Source organism: Symphalangus syndactylus, chromosome 7 (genome assembly GCF_028878055.3).
Source record: "Symphalangus syndactylus isolate Jambi chromosome 7, NHGRI_mSymSyn1-v2.1_pri, whole genome shotgun sequence".
In the NCBI taxonomy this organism is placed as follows: Eukaryota; Metazoa; Chordata; class Mammalia; order Primates; family Hylobatidae; genus Symphalangus; species Symphalangus syndactylus.
In genome coordinates, this window is record NC_072429.2 from 10,601,055 (window position 1) to 10,619,063 (window position 18,009).

At 43.4% G+C, this 18,009-nt stretch overlaps 1 protein-coding gene across 1 annotated transcript in view; it reads right to left on the reverse strand.

Annotated features, from left to right (window-relative positions):
- LOC129485985 (SUMO-interacting motif-containing protein 1-like) overlaps nt 1–18,009 on the reverse strand; it is a 61,783-nt gene that overhangs the window by 5,650 nt on the left and 38,124 nt on the right. The window contains 5 exon segments of the mRNA XM_055285188.2: nt 21–54; nt 6,285–6,354; nt 7,515–7,713; nt 7,716–7,746; nt 12,695–14,038. Of these exon segments, the coding sequence (XP_055141163.1) occupies nt 21–54; nt 6,285–6,354; nt 7,515–7,713; nt 7,716–7,746; nt 12,695–14,038 (1,678 nt within the window).

Here is an 18,009-nt window from a genome sequence, read left to right on the forward strand (position 1 = left end):
ATCACCACTGGAGAACTTACCCATGTACCCAAACACCATCTGTTCCCCCAAAACCTATAGAAATAAAAACAAACACATAAAAATAAAGATGTGAAAAACATAAAAAAACTATGAATTAAAAAAAAAAAGAAAGTTGGATCATCAGCCCTCTTAAAAATAGTAAGACCAGGTCTTGGAGGGCTGCATTCCAAGCAAGGGTGACGGTGGACGCCTCCCTTCTGTAATTCTCAGTTCCTGCCTGGCCGACTTCACTCATTAGGGCACTTACTTGGCTCTTGTAGACAGTTGAGTTTGAGACGTTTGGTGTAGAGAATGTTACCCCACAGCTGCCAGGAAGCAAATGCAAATTTTGGTATCCAAGAGAGGTCCTGGAACCAGTCCCCCCATGTAGTCAACCAAGGGATGACTGCATATCCTTTTAATGTGCTGTTGAATTTTAGTTTGTTAGTATTTTGTTGAGGATTTCTTCGTCAACATTTATCAGGTATATTGGTTAGCAGTTTTATTGTAGTTTTCTACTTTTCCTTTTTTTTTTTTTTTTTTTTTTTGAGACAGAGTCTCACTCTATCGCCCAGGGTGGAGTGCAGTGGCACCATCTTGGCTTACTGCAACCCCTGCCTCCCAGGTTCAGGCGATTCTCCTGCCTCAGCCTCGCCAGTAGTTGAGATTTCAGGTGCGTGCCACCATACTCGGTTAATCTTTGTTATCTTTAGCAGAGATGGGGTTTCGCCACGTTGGCCATGCTGGTCTTGAACTCCTGGCCTCAAGCAATCTGCCTACCTTGGCCTCCCAAAGTGCTGGGGTTGCAGGCATGAGCCACTGCGCCCAGCTGCTTGTAGTTTTTTTGATCTCGCTTTGATATCAGGGTGTATCATGCTACTAATAAAGAGATACCCTAGACTGGGTAATTTATAAAGGAAAAAGGTTTAGTTGACTTACAGTTCCACATGGCTGGGGAGGCCTCACAATCATGGCAAATGGCAAATGAAGAGCAAAGTCATGTCTTACATGGCAGTAGGCAAGAGAGCTTGTGTAGGGGAACTCCCCTTTATAAAACCATCAGATCTCATGAGATTTATTCACTGTTATGAGAACAGCACAGGAAAACCCACCCCCATGATTCAATTACCTCCCACCAGGTCCCTCCCATAACACGTGGGAATTATGGGAGCTACAATTCAAGATGAGATTTGGGTGGGGACACAGCCAAACCATATCACAGGGTAATGCTGGCCTCATAGAATAAGCTGAAATAAGTTATCTCTCCTTCTGTTTTTTGGAAAAGTCTGAGGAGGATTGGTGTTTTTATTTAAATGTTTGGCCAAATTTACTAGTGAAGCCACCTTGTTCTAGGTTTTTTTGTTGAAAGGTTTTTGATTACTGATTCTATCTCCTTACTAGTTATTGTTCTGTTCAGATTTTTTTTATTTCTTCACGAGTCAATCTTGGTAGGTTTCTAGGAATTATTCCATTTATTCTAGGTTATCCAGTTTATTGGGGGTATAATTGTTGGTAGTATTCTCTTATAATCCTTTTTATTTCTGTGGCACTGGTTGTAATTCCCCCTCTTTCATTTCAGATTTTAGTAATTTTTAAAAATTCTATCACTGAGCTATCAGTGCTGATTTTAGTAATTTGAATCTTCTCTCTTTTTTAATCTAGTTAAGAGTTTGTCAGTTTTGATCTTTTCAAAAACCCAACTCTGTGGCTGGGTGCAGTGGCTCATGTCTGTAATCCTAGTACTCTGGGAGGCAAAGATGGGAGGATCACTTGAGGCCAAGAGTTCAAGACCAGCCTGGGCAACTTAGCTAGATTCCCACCTCTACAAAAAATAATAAAAAAATTAGCTGAGTATGGTGACGCATGCTTGTTCTCCCAGCTACCTGAGAGGCTGAGGCTGGAGGACAGCTTGAGCCCAGGAGTTCAAGGTTTCAGTAAGCTATAATTGTGTTACTGAGCTCCAGCCTGGGTGACAGAGTGAGACTCTGCCTCAAAACAAACAAATGAAATGTTTAAAAACCCCATATCTTAGTTTTGTTCATTTTTTCCCTATTCTCCATTTATCTCTGCTCTAATCTTTACTATTACCTTCCTCTGCTAACTTTGGGTTCAGTTTCTTCTTTTCCTACTTTAGATATAGTCAGGTTGTTGGTTTGAGATCTTTCTTCTTTTTTAATGCAAGCATTTATTTACATCTGTAAGTTCTTAGTGCTGCTTTTGCTGCATCCATAAGTTTTTGTATGTTGTATTTCCATTTTAATTTGTCTCAAGGTATTCTAAAATTTCCCATGAGATTTTTTTTCTCTGAACCATTGTTGTGTGTTGTTTAGTTGCCACATATTTGTGGGTTTTCCAGATTTCATTCTGCTATTGATTTCTGGTTTCATCCCATTGTGATTGGAAGATACTTGGTAGAATGTCAATGTTTTTATATTTTGTTTAAGTCTTGTTTTGTGGCCCAACATGTGGTCTATCTGGAGAAAATTCCACGTACACTTGAGAAGAATGTGTGTTCTGCTGTTGTTGGGTGGAATGTTCTGTATATATCTATGGTTAAGTGGCCTATAGTATTGTTCAAGTCCTCTGTTTCCTTACTGATTTTCTGTCTGGTTATTTTATCCATTATTGAAAGTGGTGTATTGAATCTCCTACTATTATTGTGTTGTCTATTTCTTCTTTCAATTCTGTCAGTGTTTGCTTTACATATTTAGGAAGTCTGATGTTTAGTGCATATATATTTGTAATTGTTAAACCTCCTTGGTGAATTGACCCTTTTATTATATAATGCCCTTCTTTGCCACTTGTAACAGTTTTTATGTCTTTTTGTCTTATATTAGTATAGCCACCCTTACTCTCTTTGGATTACCATTTGTGAGGAATATCTTTTCTCATCCTTTCATTTTCAGCAAGTCTTTCTATTTTTCTTTTTTTTTTTAGAGACATGGTCTTGCTCTGTCGCCCAATTGGAGTGCAGTGGCACTATGATAGCCTACTGCAGCCTAGAACTCCTGGGCTCACAGGATCCTCCCACCTCAACCTCCACAGTAGCTGGGACAACAGGTGTGTGTTACTATGCCTACTAATTAAAAAAACTTTTTTAGAGGCAGAGTCTTTCTATGTTGTCTAGGCTGGTCCTGAACTCCTGACTTCAAGCAATCCTTCTACATTGGTCTCCCAAAGTGCTGGAATTACAGGTATGAGCCATTGCACCTGGCCACAAGAGTTTGGTATTTGAAAAGATACAAAGTGAGACTCTTGTAGATGGCATATAGTTGGATCCTGGTTTTCAGTCCATTCAGCGAATCTCTGTCTTTTAATTGGGGACTTTAATCTATTTGCATTTAAAATAATTACTGACAGGGAATAACTTACTATGGCCGTATTAATTATTTCCTATATGTCTTGTAGCCTTTTCAGGCCTCCTTTCCTTTGTTACTGCCTTCTTTCATTTTTCATTGATTTTTTTTGTAGTGACATGCTTTTGATTTCTTTCCCATTTCCTTTTGGGTATATTCTGTAGATATCTTACTTGAAGTTACCAATGAGATCACATAACATAACTTAAAGTTATAACAATCTATAACAACTTCAGTTGCATACAAAAACCTCTACTTCTTTACTACTCCACTGCAATTTATGTTATCAATGTCTTAAGTTAGATCTTTATATACTGTATACCCATAACTTGTTTTATTTTTTGGGACAGAGTCTTGCTCTGTTGCCCAAGCTGGAGTGCAGTGGCATGATTTTGGCTCACTGCAACCTCCACCTTCTGGGTTCAAGTAATTCTTGTGCCCGAGTAGCTGAGACTGCAGGCATGCACCACCACACCCAGCTAATGTTTATATTTTTAGTAGAGACGGGGTTTCACCATGTTGGCTGAGCTGGCCTGGAACTCCCGACCTCAGGTGATACTCCTATCTCAGCCTCCTACTCCAGGACAGGTGTGGTGGCTCACGCCTGTAATCCCAGCACCTTGGGAGGCTAAAGTGGGCGGCCAGGCAGCCCCCAGACAAGTCAGTACATTGCATGCATGGTTCACTCTTTTGTTTCTGGCCCAAGAGAAGAGCCAAGGTATGGGAGGTTTTCTCCCGGTTGAACTATGCTTTGCCGGGGAGGGAGAGGGACACGGGCACGCAAAATGCCACAAACTTTCCTAGCACTTTTGATAGACTATGTTCTTGGTTAGGCATTGGCTTGGGCACTGAAACTTCTTAATTCGGCTCTAGAGTTCTCATAGTGATATTCTGGTCTGTATATGGTTGTTAATTCAGTGTCTCCATGGGGTAACAAGGGCCTGGAGCTTCCTAGTCTACCATCTTGCAGATGTCTCCCAGATTGTTCCTATTTAAAGCCCTCTGTTATTTCACTCCAGTCTGGACTAATTGCTTCCTAGGTGTGCTATTCATTGTAATCTTGGGACTTCAGTACTCTCCTGGATTAAATCTGATGTTCCCTGAATCCTATGCCTCCCCACTTTTTTTGATTACTTCCTCATTCCTTTGATATACTACCTCAGGTGACCTCCTAAGAAACAGGGTATGGGGATATATTTTCAAATTCCTGCATAGCTGGAAATGTCTTAATTCTATCTTCACACTTAACTGATAGTTTGGCTAAGTACAGAATTCTAAGTAGTTTGTTTTAGACAATTGCTTTAGGTGAGCAGACAAAAAGTTGGCAATTAAACATGGGGATCCTTAAAGGTCAGAATGTGGGAGACCTTTTTCCTGTAGCACCAACTCTGCACTAGCTGTCTTTGTTTATTACAGACGGTTCAGTCAACGTTTTTTTTTTTGAGACAGAGTTTCGCTCTTGCTGCCCAGGCTGGAGTGCAATGGCATGATCTTGGCTCACTGCAACCTCCACCTCCCGGGTTCAAGTGATTCTCCTGCCTCAGTCTTCCAAGTAGCTGGGATTACAGGCATGTGCCACCACACCCAGCTAATTTCGTATTTTTTCGTAGAGACAGGGTTTCTCCATGTTGGGCAGGCTGGTCTCAAATTCCCGAACTCAGGTGATCTGCTCACCTTGGCCTCCCAAATTGCTGGGATTACAGGCATGAGCCACCGTGCCCGGCCTCATTCAACTTTTTTTTTTTTTTTTTTTTTTGAGACAGAGTCTCGCTGTCGCCCAGGCTGGAGTGCAGTGGCGCGATCTCGGCTCACTGCAGGCTCCGCCCCCCGGGGTTCACGCCATTCTCCTGCCTCAGCCTCCCGAGTAGCTGGGACTACAGGCGCCCGCCACCTCGCCCGGCTAATTTTTTGTATTTTTAGTAGAGACGGGGTTTCACCGTGTTAGCCAGGATGGTCTCGATCTCCTGACCTCGTGATCTGCCCATCTCGGCCTCCCAAAGTGCTGGGATTACAGGCGTGAGCCACCGCGCCCAGCCCCAACTTTTTTAGACAATAAATTCTCTGACTTTTTGCCTGAAGGTAGGTAACCTAGCTACTGATCCTTCTGCCCTCAGCAATGAAGAGGTTGGCTGTTCCATCCACAAACTTTCAATAAATATCCAACAGCCCACATCTGACTCCTGCCCTCTATTAGATATTGTGTTTCTAAGTCCAAGACCTCTCTGGTGCTCTAAAGTGAAGATTCGTCCTTCCTTGGCTGTAGCCTCTCTACATGTATGTGGCTTTCTCTGCCCAGCTTCATCAGTCATCACTCTTACATTCTCTGTAGGTCTCCCTAATCTTCTTTCAAATCTACTATCCTTCCTCTTTTTTTATAGCCATGAATTCATAACTTTCTCTATTCATTTACTATTATTTTTAATGGGATCTCAAGGAGAGGGATAAGTAAATATACTAAATCTTGAATTGGAAGATAGCATATACCATTTCAATAGGAATTTTTTGGCAGGGGTGGGAGTATCAGGAGGGAATAATGGTGTAGACTTTATTACCAGATTTACTGTCACTTTTCTTTTTTCTTTTAAGACACGGTCTTGCTCTGTCACCCAGGCTGGAGTACAGTGTTGTGATCATGGATCACTATAGCCTCGACCTCCTAGGCTCAAGCAATCCTCCTGCCTCAGCCTTCTGTGTAGCTGGGACCACAGGCATGCATCACTATGCCTGGCTAAATATTTTATTTTTATTTTTGTAGAGACAGGGTCTCACTTTGTTGCCCAGGCTGGCCTTAAACTCCCGGGCTCAAACTGTCCTCCTGCCTCGGCCTCCCAAAATGCTGGGATTAGTGTGAGCCATGGCACCTGGTATCACTTTTCTTTATAGTTAAAACTTCCCCTACAGAAGATATAATCTTATAATTGTTGTTACCTCTTCCTCCATGACATAGGTGAGCAGTTTCCAGTTCCACTCCACTGTCTTGGCATTGGCTGGATGTAGCCTGAAAGTCAAGTGAAATCAATTAGAATTATGGAGAATTTAGCGGAAGAAGGGATAGGATCTGGAAGGTGATAGAAGGAAGAAGCCTCTTCTTATCCTCCATTATCCTCCATGCTCTTGCTCACCTTCTAGTATCATACCATGTCAATCTGAGAGTAGTGGAACTTCATTGTTTTTTGCTACCCAGTATCCACTCCCCTTTTGGAAAGGTTTAGTACTATAATTTTGTCTTAAGAAACCAACTCTTCACTACTCTTAACCAACTAGTTTTACCTACCAGAACCCCAAAATGAAGTATGTGGCTTTTTTAGCCAATCGTGCTGTTCTACCCCTCAATTCACGGTGATTGGCTCAAAGATAAGGTCATGTCTCTCATTAGGCCAATTAAATCCTGCAAGACTCAATTTCAGAACTCTTGGGTGACTATAAAGGAAGCAGACACTCTTTCCCACTGGAAGTGTCATAAAAGCCTGAGGCTGAGAGGCTACCACATGCAGCCCCAAACAGAACTGAGGCTGAGAGGCTACCACATGCGGCCCCAAAACAGAACTGAGGCTGAGAGGCTACCACATGCGGCCCCAAACAGAACTGAGGCTGAGAGGCTACCACATGCGGCCCCAAAACAGAACTGAGGCTGAGAGGCTACCACATGCGGCCCCAAAACAGAACTGAGGCTGAGAGGCTACCACATGCGGCCCCCAAAACAGAACTGAGGCTGAGAGGCTACCACATGCGGCCCCCAAAACAGAACTGAGGCTGAGAGGCTACCACATGCGGCCCCCAAAACAGAACTGAGGCTGAGAGGCTACCACATGCGGCCCCCAAAACAGAACTGAGGCTGAGAGGCTACCACATGCGGCCCCAAAAGAGAACCAAAGTAGAGCTGCAGAATGAACGCTGGTAACCATTTTTGTAACTGAATCAAGTCACATCTCACTCCCAGGTTTCTAGGTTTCTAGTAACACGAGCCATTAAATTCTCTTTTACCAGTAGTTAAGGTCTGTTTGGACTGGGTTTCCTATCATTTGCAATTCAAATAACACTAATATACTAAGTCACCCACTGTAATGGTTAGGTTAAAAAAGCCTGTCAAGAGAAAGCTATGCCCTGAGTCCAAGATCCCTAGAAGATTCGCCAACAGCCAGAGGTTACGGTTCATACTGTTGAATTTTCATGAGAAGCATGTAGGCCTCCTTTAGGACATCCACAGTCTCAGAGCCACTGAGCAAGATTTTCTGGATGATGTGAGCCACAATTGCTCTTGCTGGTTAATGCTGGGGTGACACAAAGTCCATCAAAAACTGCACAGTCCCCAGGGGAAAATTCTCTTCGATGGTATTTGTTACCATTCTTAGTCTTCATGAGGGATGGGTTCTAATTTTTGACTCTTGTTCTGTAGAGATTAAAAAGAAGGAAATTAGGAGGGATTTCTTTTCTTTTTGAGACGGAGTCTCGCTCTGTCCCCCAGGCTGGAGTGCAGTGGCGCGATTTCGGCTCACTGCAAGCTCCGCCTCCCGAGTTCACGCCATTCTCCTGCCTTAGCCTACAGAGTAGCTGGGACTACAGGCGCCTGCCACCATGCCCAGCTAATTTTCTTTTGTATTTTTAGTAGAGACAGAGTTTCACCGTGTTAGCCAGGATGGTCTCAATCTCCTGACCTCATGATTCACCTGTCTCAGCCTCCCAAAGTGCTGGGATTACAGGCGTGAGCCACCGCGCCCAACCGGGATTTCTATGGTATACAAAAATAAGAGGTTCTAGAATAGGTTGAAGATAGCAAAGTTTTCCAGGTATTTGCAATATTTCATGATTAAAAAAAAAAAAAGAGAACAGGTGCAGTGGCTCAGGCCTGTAATCCCAGCACTTTGGGAGGCCAAGGCAGGTTGAACTGCTTGAGGTCAGGAGTTCGAGAGCAGCCTGGCCAACATGGTGAAACCCTGTCTCTACTAAAAATATAAAAATTAGCCAGACATGGTGGCATGCATCTGTAATCCCAGCTACTTGAAGGCTGAGACATGAGAATTGCTTAAACCCGGAAGGTGGAGGCTGCAGTGAACCGAGATGGCGCCACTGCACTCCAGCCTAGGCGACAGAGCGAGACTCCAAATCAAAACAAACAGACAAAAAAGAGCTTTATCTAAAAAACTTTTAATGACATGGGAAAAAGCTTATATAAAGTTAAAAAATCAGAATTCAAAATTGTACATATAACATGATTTCATCTATGTTAAAATATAGCACAGACAGAAAAATACAAAAGGGTCAAGAGGTAGCCTAGGTTGATTTTGGGGTGAGGGTAACTAGAGACTTAGGGATAGCTGTGATACTATATCAGATACTGAAATAGATAAGAAAGAAGTTTTAAATTCATTTTGTTGTTAGGAGAAGAATTCCATCTTTTTTTTTGTGATTAAGTTGCTTCTTCCACCAAAAAATATGCATATAAAGACTGCAAGAGAATATGTGAAAAGTGATTTTCTATTATGTGGGTGGTAGAATTAGGGGTGATTTTTTCTCTATGTGCTCTTCTATATTTTTCAATTTTTCCATAATACACACTTATTACTTTTATGATTAGAATTAAACAATTTTAAAGTTTGATATGAGGGTTTAATAACCATAAATTTGGAGCTCTTTTTTTTTTTTTTTTTTTTTTTTGAGATAAAGTCTGGCTCTGTCACCCAGGCTGGAGTACAATGGCATGATCATGGCTCACTGCAACCTCTGCCTCCCAGGCTCAAGCCATCCTCCCACCTCAGCCTCCCAAGTAGCTGGGACTATAGGCGTGTGCCACCACGCTTGGCTAACTTTTTTTGTATTTTTAGTAGAGACGGGGTTTCACCATGTTGCCCAGGCGGGTCTCGAACTTGTGAACTCAAGTGATCAAGCCTGTCTTGGCTTCCCAAAGTACTGGGATTACAGGTGTGAGCCATCATGTCTGGCCTTAAACAATTAATTTTTTTTTCTTTTTTTGAGATGGAGTCTTGCTCTGTTGCCCAGGCTGGAGTGCAGTGGTGCGATCCTGGCTCACTGCAAGTTCCGCCTGCCGGGTTCATGCCATTCTCCTGACTCAGCCTCCAGAGTAGCTGGGATACAGGTGTGTGCCACCATATTCAGCTAATCTTTGAATTTTTTTATAGAGGGGGTTTCACCATGTTGCCCAGGCTGGTCTCAAACTCCTGGGCTCAAGCAATCCACCTACCATGGCCTCCCAAAATGCTGGGGTTCCAGGTGTGAGCCACCGCGCCCAGCACTGAACACTTAATTGATCCTCAACTAGTTCTTACAATAATCTTAGGAAATACATACATACTATTATTATTCCTATTTTATAAATAAAGAAACTGAGATTTGGAGGGTAAGCATTTGTCATACAACAAATGGCAGAAGCCGGCCACCCGTCGTCTGGAAAGTGAGGAGCCCCTCTGCCCGGCTGCCCCATCTGGGAAGTGAGGAGTGCCTCTGCCTGGCCACCCATCATCTGGGAGGTGAGAAGCGCCTCTGCCCGGCCGCCCATCGTCTGGGAAGTGAGGAGCGCCTCTGCCCGGCCACCCATCATCTGGGAAGTGGGGAGCGCCTCTGCCCGACCACCCATCGTCTGGGAAGTGAGGAGCGCCTCTGCCCGGCCACCTATCGTCTGGGAAGAAGTGAGGAGCGTCTCTGCCTGGCCGCCCCGTCTGGGAAGTGAGGAGCCCCTCTGCCCGGCCGCCCCGTGTCTGGGTAGAAGTGAGGAGCTCCTCTGCCTGGCCGCTCCGTCTGGGAGGTCTACCACGGAGGCCAGAAGCAATGTGGGGGCTGGACGTGGTGGCTCACGCCTGTGGTCCCGGCACTCTGGGGGGCGAGGCGGGTTGATCACTTCGGGCTAGGAGTTCGAGACCAGTCTGGCCAACTTGGCGAAACATGAAGAATACAACAGACAAACCAACCAACCAACTCAATGACAACAAAACAGGTCTACCCTGGAGTCATACTCTAATTTTTTCTATTTTCCTCCCTTTCTGATCCTTTATCCCACTTTCTTTTTCTTCCTCTTCCTTCTCCCTCTTCTTTGTCAAATAGAGGATTGAGTTATTATCACTGATCCATATAAAGTCCCTCTCTCATTTATTTTAACTCCCACCCCCATTTCTATTCCCCGACTTCCCATGTGCAACCTTCCTAATATGTTTGATACGCATCTTTTTGTTTGTATGTATTTTTAGAAAATGTTTATTGTTTTTGTATGCAAAAAAAATTAATTAAAAAAAAAGAAAAAAAAAAAAAAAAAAAAAACAAATGGCAGAAGCTGGTTTCAAACACACGTGGCATAAACTGCAGAGCCATCCTCTCAACCCCTACTCGCCATAAACCAAAAATAGTAAGTGTATATGTTAAAAATCCCAATTATTAAAATATGTAAAACGCCTATGTATAAAAAGGCAACTGGGAGGGAAATACATCAAATTATTCACAATAATAAATGCCATCTGGGCTGGGCGTGGTGGCTCGCGCCTGTAATCCCAGAACTTTGGGAGGCCGAGGTGGGCGGATCACTTGAGGTCAGGAGTTCAAGACAAGCCTGGACAACATGGTGAAACCCTGTCTCTACTAAAAGTACAAAAAGTTAGCCAGAAGCGGTGGCGGGCGCCTGTAATCCCAGCTACGTGGGAGGCTGTGGCAGGAGAATCACTTGAACCTGGGAGGCGGAGGTTGCAGTGAGTGAGCTGAGATCGTACCACTGTACTCCAGCCTAGGTGACAGGGTGAGACTCTGTCTCAAAAAAAAAAAAAAGAATGAGCTAGTGGTCAGGCAGAGGCATAAAGGAGAAGACGTAAAACATATTAGAAGATGTAATAATTTTAAAAAAGAGAAAAAAATCATTCTTTAAGGTCAAATTGGTGTGAATCCTTGGCTCCTGCCTACATGGATCACTGCTTGAATGAGGAGAGCATACCTTTTGACACTGAACTGTTTCAAGCTGGCTTTTTTTTTTTTTTTTTTTTTTTTTGAGATGGAGTCTCACTCTGTCGCCCAGGCTGGAGTGCAGTGGCGCGATCTCGGCTCACTGCAAGCTCCGCCTCCCAGGTTCACGCCATTCTCCTGCCTCAGCCTCTCCGAGTAGCTGGGACTACAGGCGCCCGCCACCACGCCCGGCTAATTTTTTTTGTATTTTTAGTAGAGACGGGGTTTCACCGTGGTCTCGATCTCCTGACCTCGTGATCCGCCCGCCTCGGCCTCCCAAAGTGCTGGGATAACAAGCGTGAGCCACTCCAAGCTGGTTTTCTTAATATGGGGGATGGGATGTACATAACTAAAAAACACTTCATACTGTGGAACTTAGCCACAGTTATTTTCCCTGACACATCTAGTTTACTTCTCACAAATCAATGATGACCAATGGAAAGTAGCATTCCCACTCATGTCTTAAAATTGAATTTCCTCCCCCAAAGTCAGCAAGTAATAATTTTGGAGGCCCTTAAGTGATAGAGTATTATTATCTCTGTGATATGGAAGCTGTAATAAGGGCACCACGAAGGGAAAAGCATAGGAGTTGAAGATAAAATTTTATTTATTTTTTTGAGACAGAGTCTTGCTCTGTGGCCAAGGCTGGAGTGCAGTGGTGCAGTCTCAGCTCACTGCAACCTCCGCCTCCCAGATTCAGGTGATTCTCCTGCCTCAGCCTCCTGAGTAGCTGGGATTACAGGTGTATGCCACCACATCCAGCTAGAAGATAAGAATTTACATAAGGCCTACGATGAGCCTGACACCCTGACACTTTGATGTATGACCCTGTGAGGTATGTTATTACTTCCATTTTACAGATAGGAAAGCTGAGGCTCAAAAAGGTAAAGTGCCCTGCTGGGCGCAGTGGCTCACGCCTGTAATCCCAGCACTTTGGGAGGCTGAGGCGGGTGGATCACGAGATCAGGAGATCGAGACCATCCTGGCTAACACGATGAAACCCTGTCTCTACTAAAAATACAAAAAATTAGCCGGGCGTGGCAGCATGCGCCTGTAGTCCTAGCTACTAGGGAGGCTGAGGTAGGAGAAACTCTTGAACCTGGGAGGCGGAGGTTGCAGTGAGCCAAGATTGTGCCACTGCACTCCAACCTGGGAGACAGAGCAAGACTCGGTCTCAAAAAAAAAAAAAAAAAAAAGTAAAGTGACAGTTTTCAAGTGTGGGGCTAAAATTTGAACCCGGATCTGGGCCTCTACACTGAATGGGTCTTCACAAGCGGAGGAAAGATAAGAAATTTCGTTTATGCTTGACCTGTCCTCTCATGCATGGACTCTAGTCACACTGACCTTCTCCTAGGCCTAGGGAAAGGACACCTAATCCCTGAGGGAAAATGTTAGCTCACCTCTCTGGTATCTTTATCCGGTATTAGTGTCTGAAAGAAGAGGTGATGAACCGGAGGTCGTAAGAAGTACTTCAGTCTATGCAGGCATGGTCTGTTGTACAACCCACCTTGTGGTGTTTGTGCTTGCACATGGGCAGACCCGGGTTTGGCAGGCTCTGACAGTGATATTTCTTTTCTGGCTGGGGTTTCCATGACAGAGAGCCAAGGAACTTTCTCTAAGGGAGTTTCAGACTGTGGGCTGGGAGGGCAGCTTGGAGAGGACAGAGCTGAGACATCCATAGGCATGTCACGGTTCTGTACATCATTCTGGATAAAGTCAGGCCTGTCTCCTGGTAAGTGAGGGATGTCTCTAGGTGAGTGTGTCACGTCCCCTGATGAGTGTGGCATGTCTCCAGGTGAACGTAACACATCTCCCGGTAAGTGTGGCATGTCCCCTGGTGACTGTGGCACATCTCCTGGAGACCCTAGCATGTCTCCTGGTGACTGTGGCACATCTGGTGATGGTGGCATGGTTCCTGGTGACTGTGGCATGTCTTGCAGGTATGCCACATCTTGTGGATGTAATATGTATTGAGGTGGGCCTGGTACATCTTGAGGTAGGCCCAGAGAGTCTTGAGGTGGGCTTGGTGAGTGTTGAGGATACCATAACGAGTCTTGAGGTGGGCTTGGGATATTCTGCCGAGGGCATGGCACTTCTTGCGGTGGGTGAGTTAGAGCTGGTAGTTGGCACTGCATGGTTTGTGATGGGCATGACAAGGTTCGTGGTGGGCATGAGGCTCGCGGTGGACAAGGTGAGGCTCTCAGTGGGCACGGCAAGGCTTGTGGTGGGCGAGACACATCTTGCTGTGGGCATGGCAAGGGTACTTTTTGATTGCTGCTGCTGCTGCTGCTGCTACTACTATTATTGCTTGTTGGGGAGAGGGAGCTAACATCTGAAGACAGCTGTAGGCTTGCCAAGAAGCTGAGGTTACCTGTGAATGTGGCTGAGCTACAATTAGGCTCTGTTGGATAAACAGAGTCTCCACTGATGGATGTAGCGGGTGGGGGACCTACAAAGGTGTTTTCTTCCACTAGGTCCAAATCTACAGGATCACTGTTAATGATTCTCCGTGCTGTAGGCTGAGAGCTTCTGCCCACCTGCCCTTCCATCACCGCTTTGCCAGAGAGGCTGGCCCATGTCTGAAGACTGGTTGGCTTTTTCTGGGAAGGAGTGACAGGTTCTAAAGTTAAGTCAAGAGTGGCAATAGGTCTATCTTCTCCCTCAGCTCTTGTCAGGTCAATCACACACAGTCCACTGCGATCTTTTGTCCTTGGTCTGGTCTCTCTAGTTAAGTCAATGAAGTCCTGTTGAAGGATTGTGTGAAGAGAAGAGGTCAAGATGGGAGTATTAGCTTTATCTGAGATGACTTAAGTCTTAGCTTTTAAGGATAAGCATTACTTTATCATTTCACCTCACTGATAAGTTACACATCTCGTATAACATAAGCAATAGTATTGCCAAAGCTGTCAATTTCTATACCTTCTTAAATTCTCCAAATGCCACATGCACATGACTAAGATCACAGTGGGATTTTTTTTTTTTCTGGTCCAAGGAGGACAGGGGAGTAGTAGGAGATATTCCAACCTTAAGTCACAAAGTCAAAAGCAACCTTTGTTTGGAAGGTCAAATATACAGGATAACCTACAACAAAAGCTAAATAAGAAGTGAAGCAAATGTAAGAGAATCTATGTGCTAAGAACATGCTGAGTATTTTCACATATCTTTAATTTTCACAATGACCTGATAAGGTAGGCATTATCAATCCATCATACAGATGGGGAAACTAGAGTTCAGAGGGGTTAGGTTATCTACCTTAAGATTATACAGCTAAGTAGCAGAGACAGACATTCAAACACAGATCTGTCTCCTTCTTTCTCTGTGAGGGCCTAGGAATGTACAACTTGATTCAATATGTAATCAACCTAGAAACAGATATGAAAGTAATATAACAAGGGTAATAAAACCAATAGTGTAAGTCTGAGCTCTAAGTAAGTAAATTAGTGAAAACTTCTGATCTCCACTTCCATTCCTTGGCAAATTGATCAGGCTATTCACAAAGCCTAATGATACAGTACAGAGGTATTGTAATCAACCTCTGTACCATGAGCCTGGAAAAATATTGCTCTACCTTCCAGATGTCTTCTCACTTACTTGGATACTATTGCCACCGAGGCTAGCAATACTATTGCTGCTATCACAGCTACCATGCTATTTCTCTTAATAGATGGTCAACACTGTCAACAGCACCAAAGCAGAATACAGAATTCTGAGTGGGTCAAGTGAGAAGCTGGCATCCTGGAATAGGGATTCCCTCATCCTGGAATAGGGATTGTTTGGTGAAATCTAATGCCTCATTCTTACGAAGCAGTCATATCACCACCTTTGGTGGCTTGGCTTTCAATGGCTAGAACTGAACATAAATAGCTGAAAGGCCATCAAAGGTCTGAACTCAACTCCTCTCTGATAGCCAACTGCTAAAATGCAACATCATCAGGTCTCTCCCATTTATTTATTTATTTATTTATTTATTTATTTATTTATTTTTTCTTGAGACGGAGTCTCGCTCTGTTAGCCTAGGCTGGAGTGCAGTGGTACAATCTCAGCTTATTGCAAACTCTGCCTCCTGGGTTCAAGCGATTCTCCTGCCTCAGCCTCCCAAGTAGCTGGGATTACAGGTGTACGCCACCACACCAATTTCTGTATTTTATTTAATATTCTGTATTTATTTCTGTAGAGATGGGGTTTCACCATGTTGGCCAGGCCGGTCTCAAACTGCTGACCTCAGGTGATCTGCCTGCTTTGGCCTCCCAAAGTGCTGGGATTACAGGCATGAGCCACTGTGCCTGGACTATTTAAAACCCATCACTGGCTAGGCACGGTGGATCACCTAGGGCCTAGGAATGTTTGCTTTTGTCCTTTTACCTGGAATGACTATTATCCCTTTGATTGTTTGGAGTTTCTTATCTTTCAAGACACAGCACGGATACCATTATGTGTGAAATCCTTCCAGATCACTTCTCCCCCCTAGTTAAACTAACCCCTTCCTCTATCATGTCTCCACTGAACCTATGCAAACCTCTCTCTTTATCCTCAAGAATTTAATGATATTGAAAATAGAAATGTATTTTTACTTCATTTTCCAATTGTCCATTGCTAATATAAATATACTTGATTTATGTATATTAATACTGTATCCTGCAACCTTGCTAAGTTCACATACTAGTTTGAGTAAACTTTTTTTTGTTGATTCCTTGGGATTTCTTTTTCTTTTTTTATTCAATTTATTTTATTTTTTAAGTGTTTGCTTACATTTTATTTTTATTTATTTTTAACTTTTTAAAAAATTATTGTAAGTTCTAGGGTACCTGTGCACAACTTGCAGGTTTGTTACATATGTATACATGTGCCATGTTGGTGTGCTGCACCCATTAACTCATCATTTACATTAGGTATATCTCCTAATGCTATCCCTCCCCTAGTCCCCCACCCCACAACAGTCCCCAGAGTGTGATGTTCCCCTTCCTGTGTCCAAGTGTTCTCATTGTTCAATTCCCACCTATGAGAACATGCGGTGTTTGGTTTTTTGTCCTTGCAATAGTTTACTGAGAATGATGATTTCCAGCTTCATCCATGTCCCTACAAAGGACATGAACTCATCCTTTTTTATGGCTGCATAGTATTCCATGGTGTATATGTGCCACATTTTCTTAATCCAGTCTATAATTGATGGACATTTGGGTTGGATCCAAGTCTTTGCTATTGTGAATAGTGCCGCAATAAACATACGTGTGCATGTGTCTTTACAGCAGCATGATTTATAATCCTTTGGGTATATACCCAGTAATGGAATGGCTGGGTCAAATGGTATTTCTAGTTCTAGATCCTTGAGGAATCGCCACACTGTCTTCCACAATGGTTGAACTAGTTTACAGTCCCACTAACTGTAAAAGTGATCCTATTTCTCCACATCCTCTCAAGCACCTGTCGTTTGCTGACTTTTTAATGATCGCCATTCTAACTGATGTGAGATGGTATCTCATTGTGGTTTTGATTTGCATGATGATGAGCATTTTTCATGTGTCTGTTGGCTGCATAAATGTCGTCTTTCGAGAAGTATCTGTTCGTATCCTTTGCCCACTTTTTGATAGGGTTGTTTGATTTTTTCTTGTAAATTTGTTTAAGTTCTTTGTAGATTCTGGATATTAGCCCTTTGTCAGATGGGTAGATTGCAAAAATTTTCTCCCATTCTGTAGGTTGCCTGTTAACTCTGATGGTAGTTTCTTTTGATGTGCAGAAGCTCTTTAATTAGATCCCATTTGTCAATTTTGGCTTTTGTTGCCATTGCTTTTGGTGTTTTAGACATGAAGTCTTTGCCCGTGCCTATGTCCTGAATGGTATTGCCTAGGTTTTCTTCTAGGGTTTTTATGGTTTTAGGTCTAACATTTAAGTGTTTAATCCATCTTGAATTAATTTTTGTATAAGGTGTAAGGAAGGGATCCAGTTTCCGCTTTCTACATATGGCTAGCCAGTTTTCCCAGCACCATTTATTAAATAGGGAATCCTTTCCCCATTGCTTGTTTTTGTCAGGTTTGTCAAAGATCAGATGGTTGTAGATGTGTGGTATTATTTCTGACGGCTCTGTTCTGTTCCATTGGTCTATATGTCTGTTTTGGTACCAGTACCATCCTGTTTTGGTTACTGTAGCCTTGTAGTATAGTTTGAAGTCAGGTAGCGTGATGCCTCCAGCTTTGTTCTTTTTGCTTAGGACTGTCTTGGCAATGCAGGCTCTTTTCTGGTTCCATATGAACTTTAAAGTAGTTTTATTTCCAATTCCGAGAAGAAAGTCATTGGTAGCTTGATGGGGGTGGCATTGAATCTATAAATTACCTTGGGCAGTATGGCCATTTTCATGATATTGATTCTTCCTATCCATGAGCATGGAATGTTCTTCCATTTGTTTGTGTCCTCTTTTATTTCGTTGAGCAGTGGTTTGTAGTTCTCCTTGAAGAGGTCCTTCACATCCCTTGTAAGTTGGATTCCTAGGTATTTTATTCTCTTTGAAGCAATTGTGAATGGGAATTCACTCATGGTTTGGCTCTCTGTCTGTTACTGGTGTATAAGAATGCTTGTGATTTTTGCCATTGATTTTGTATCCTGAGACTTTGCTGAAGTTGCTTATCAGCTTAAGGAGATTTTGGGCTGAGACGATGGGGTTTTCTAAAGATACAATCATGTCATCTGCAAACAGGGACAATTTGACTTCCTCTTTTCCTAA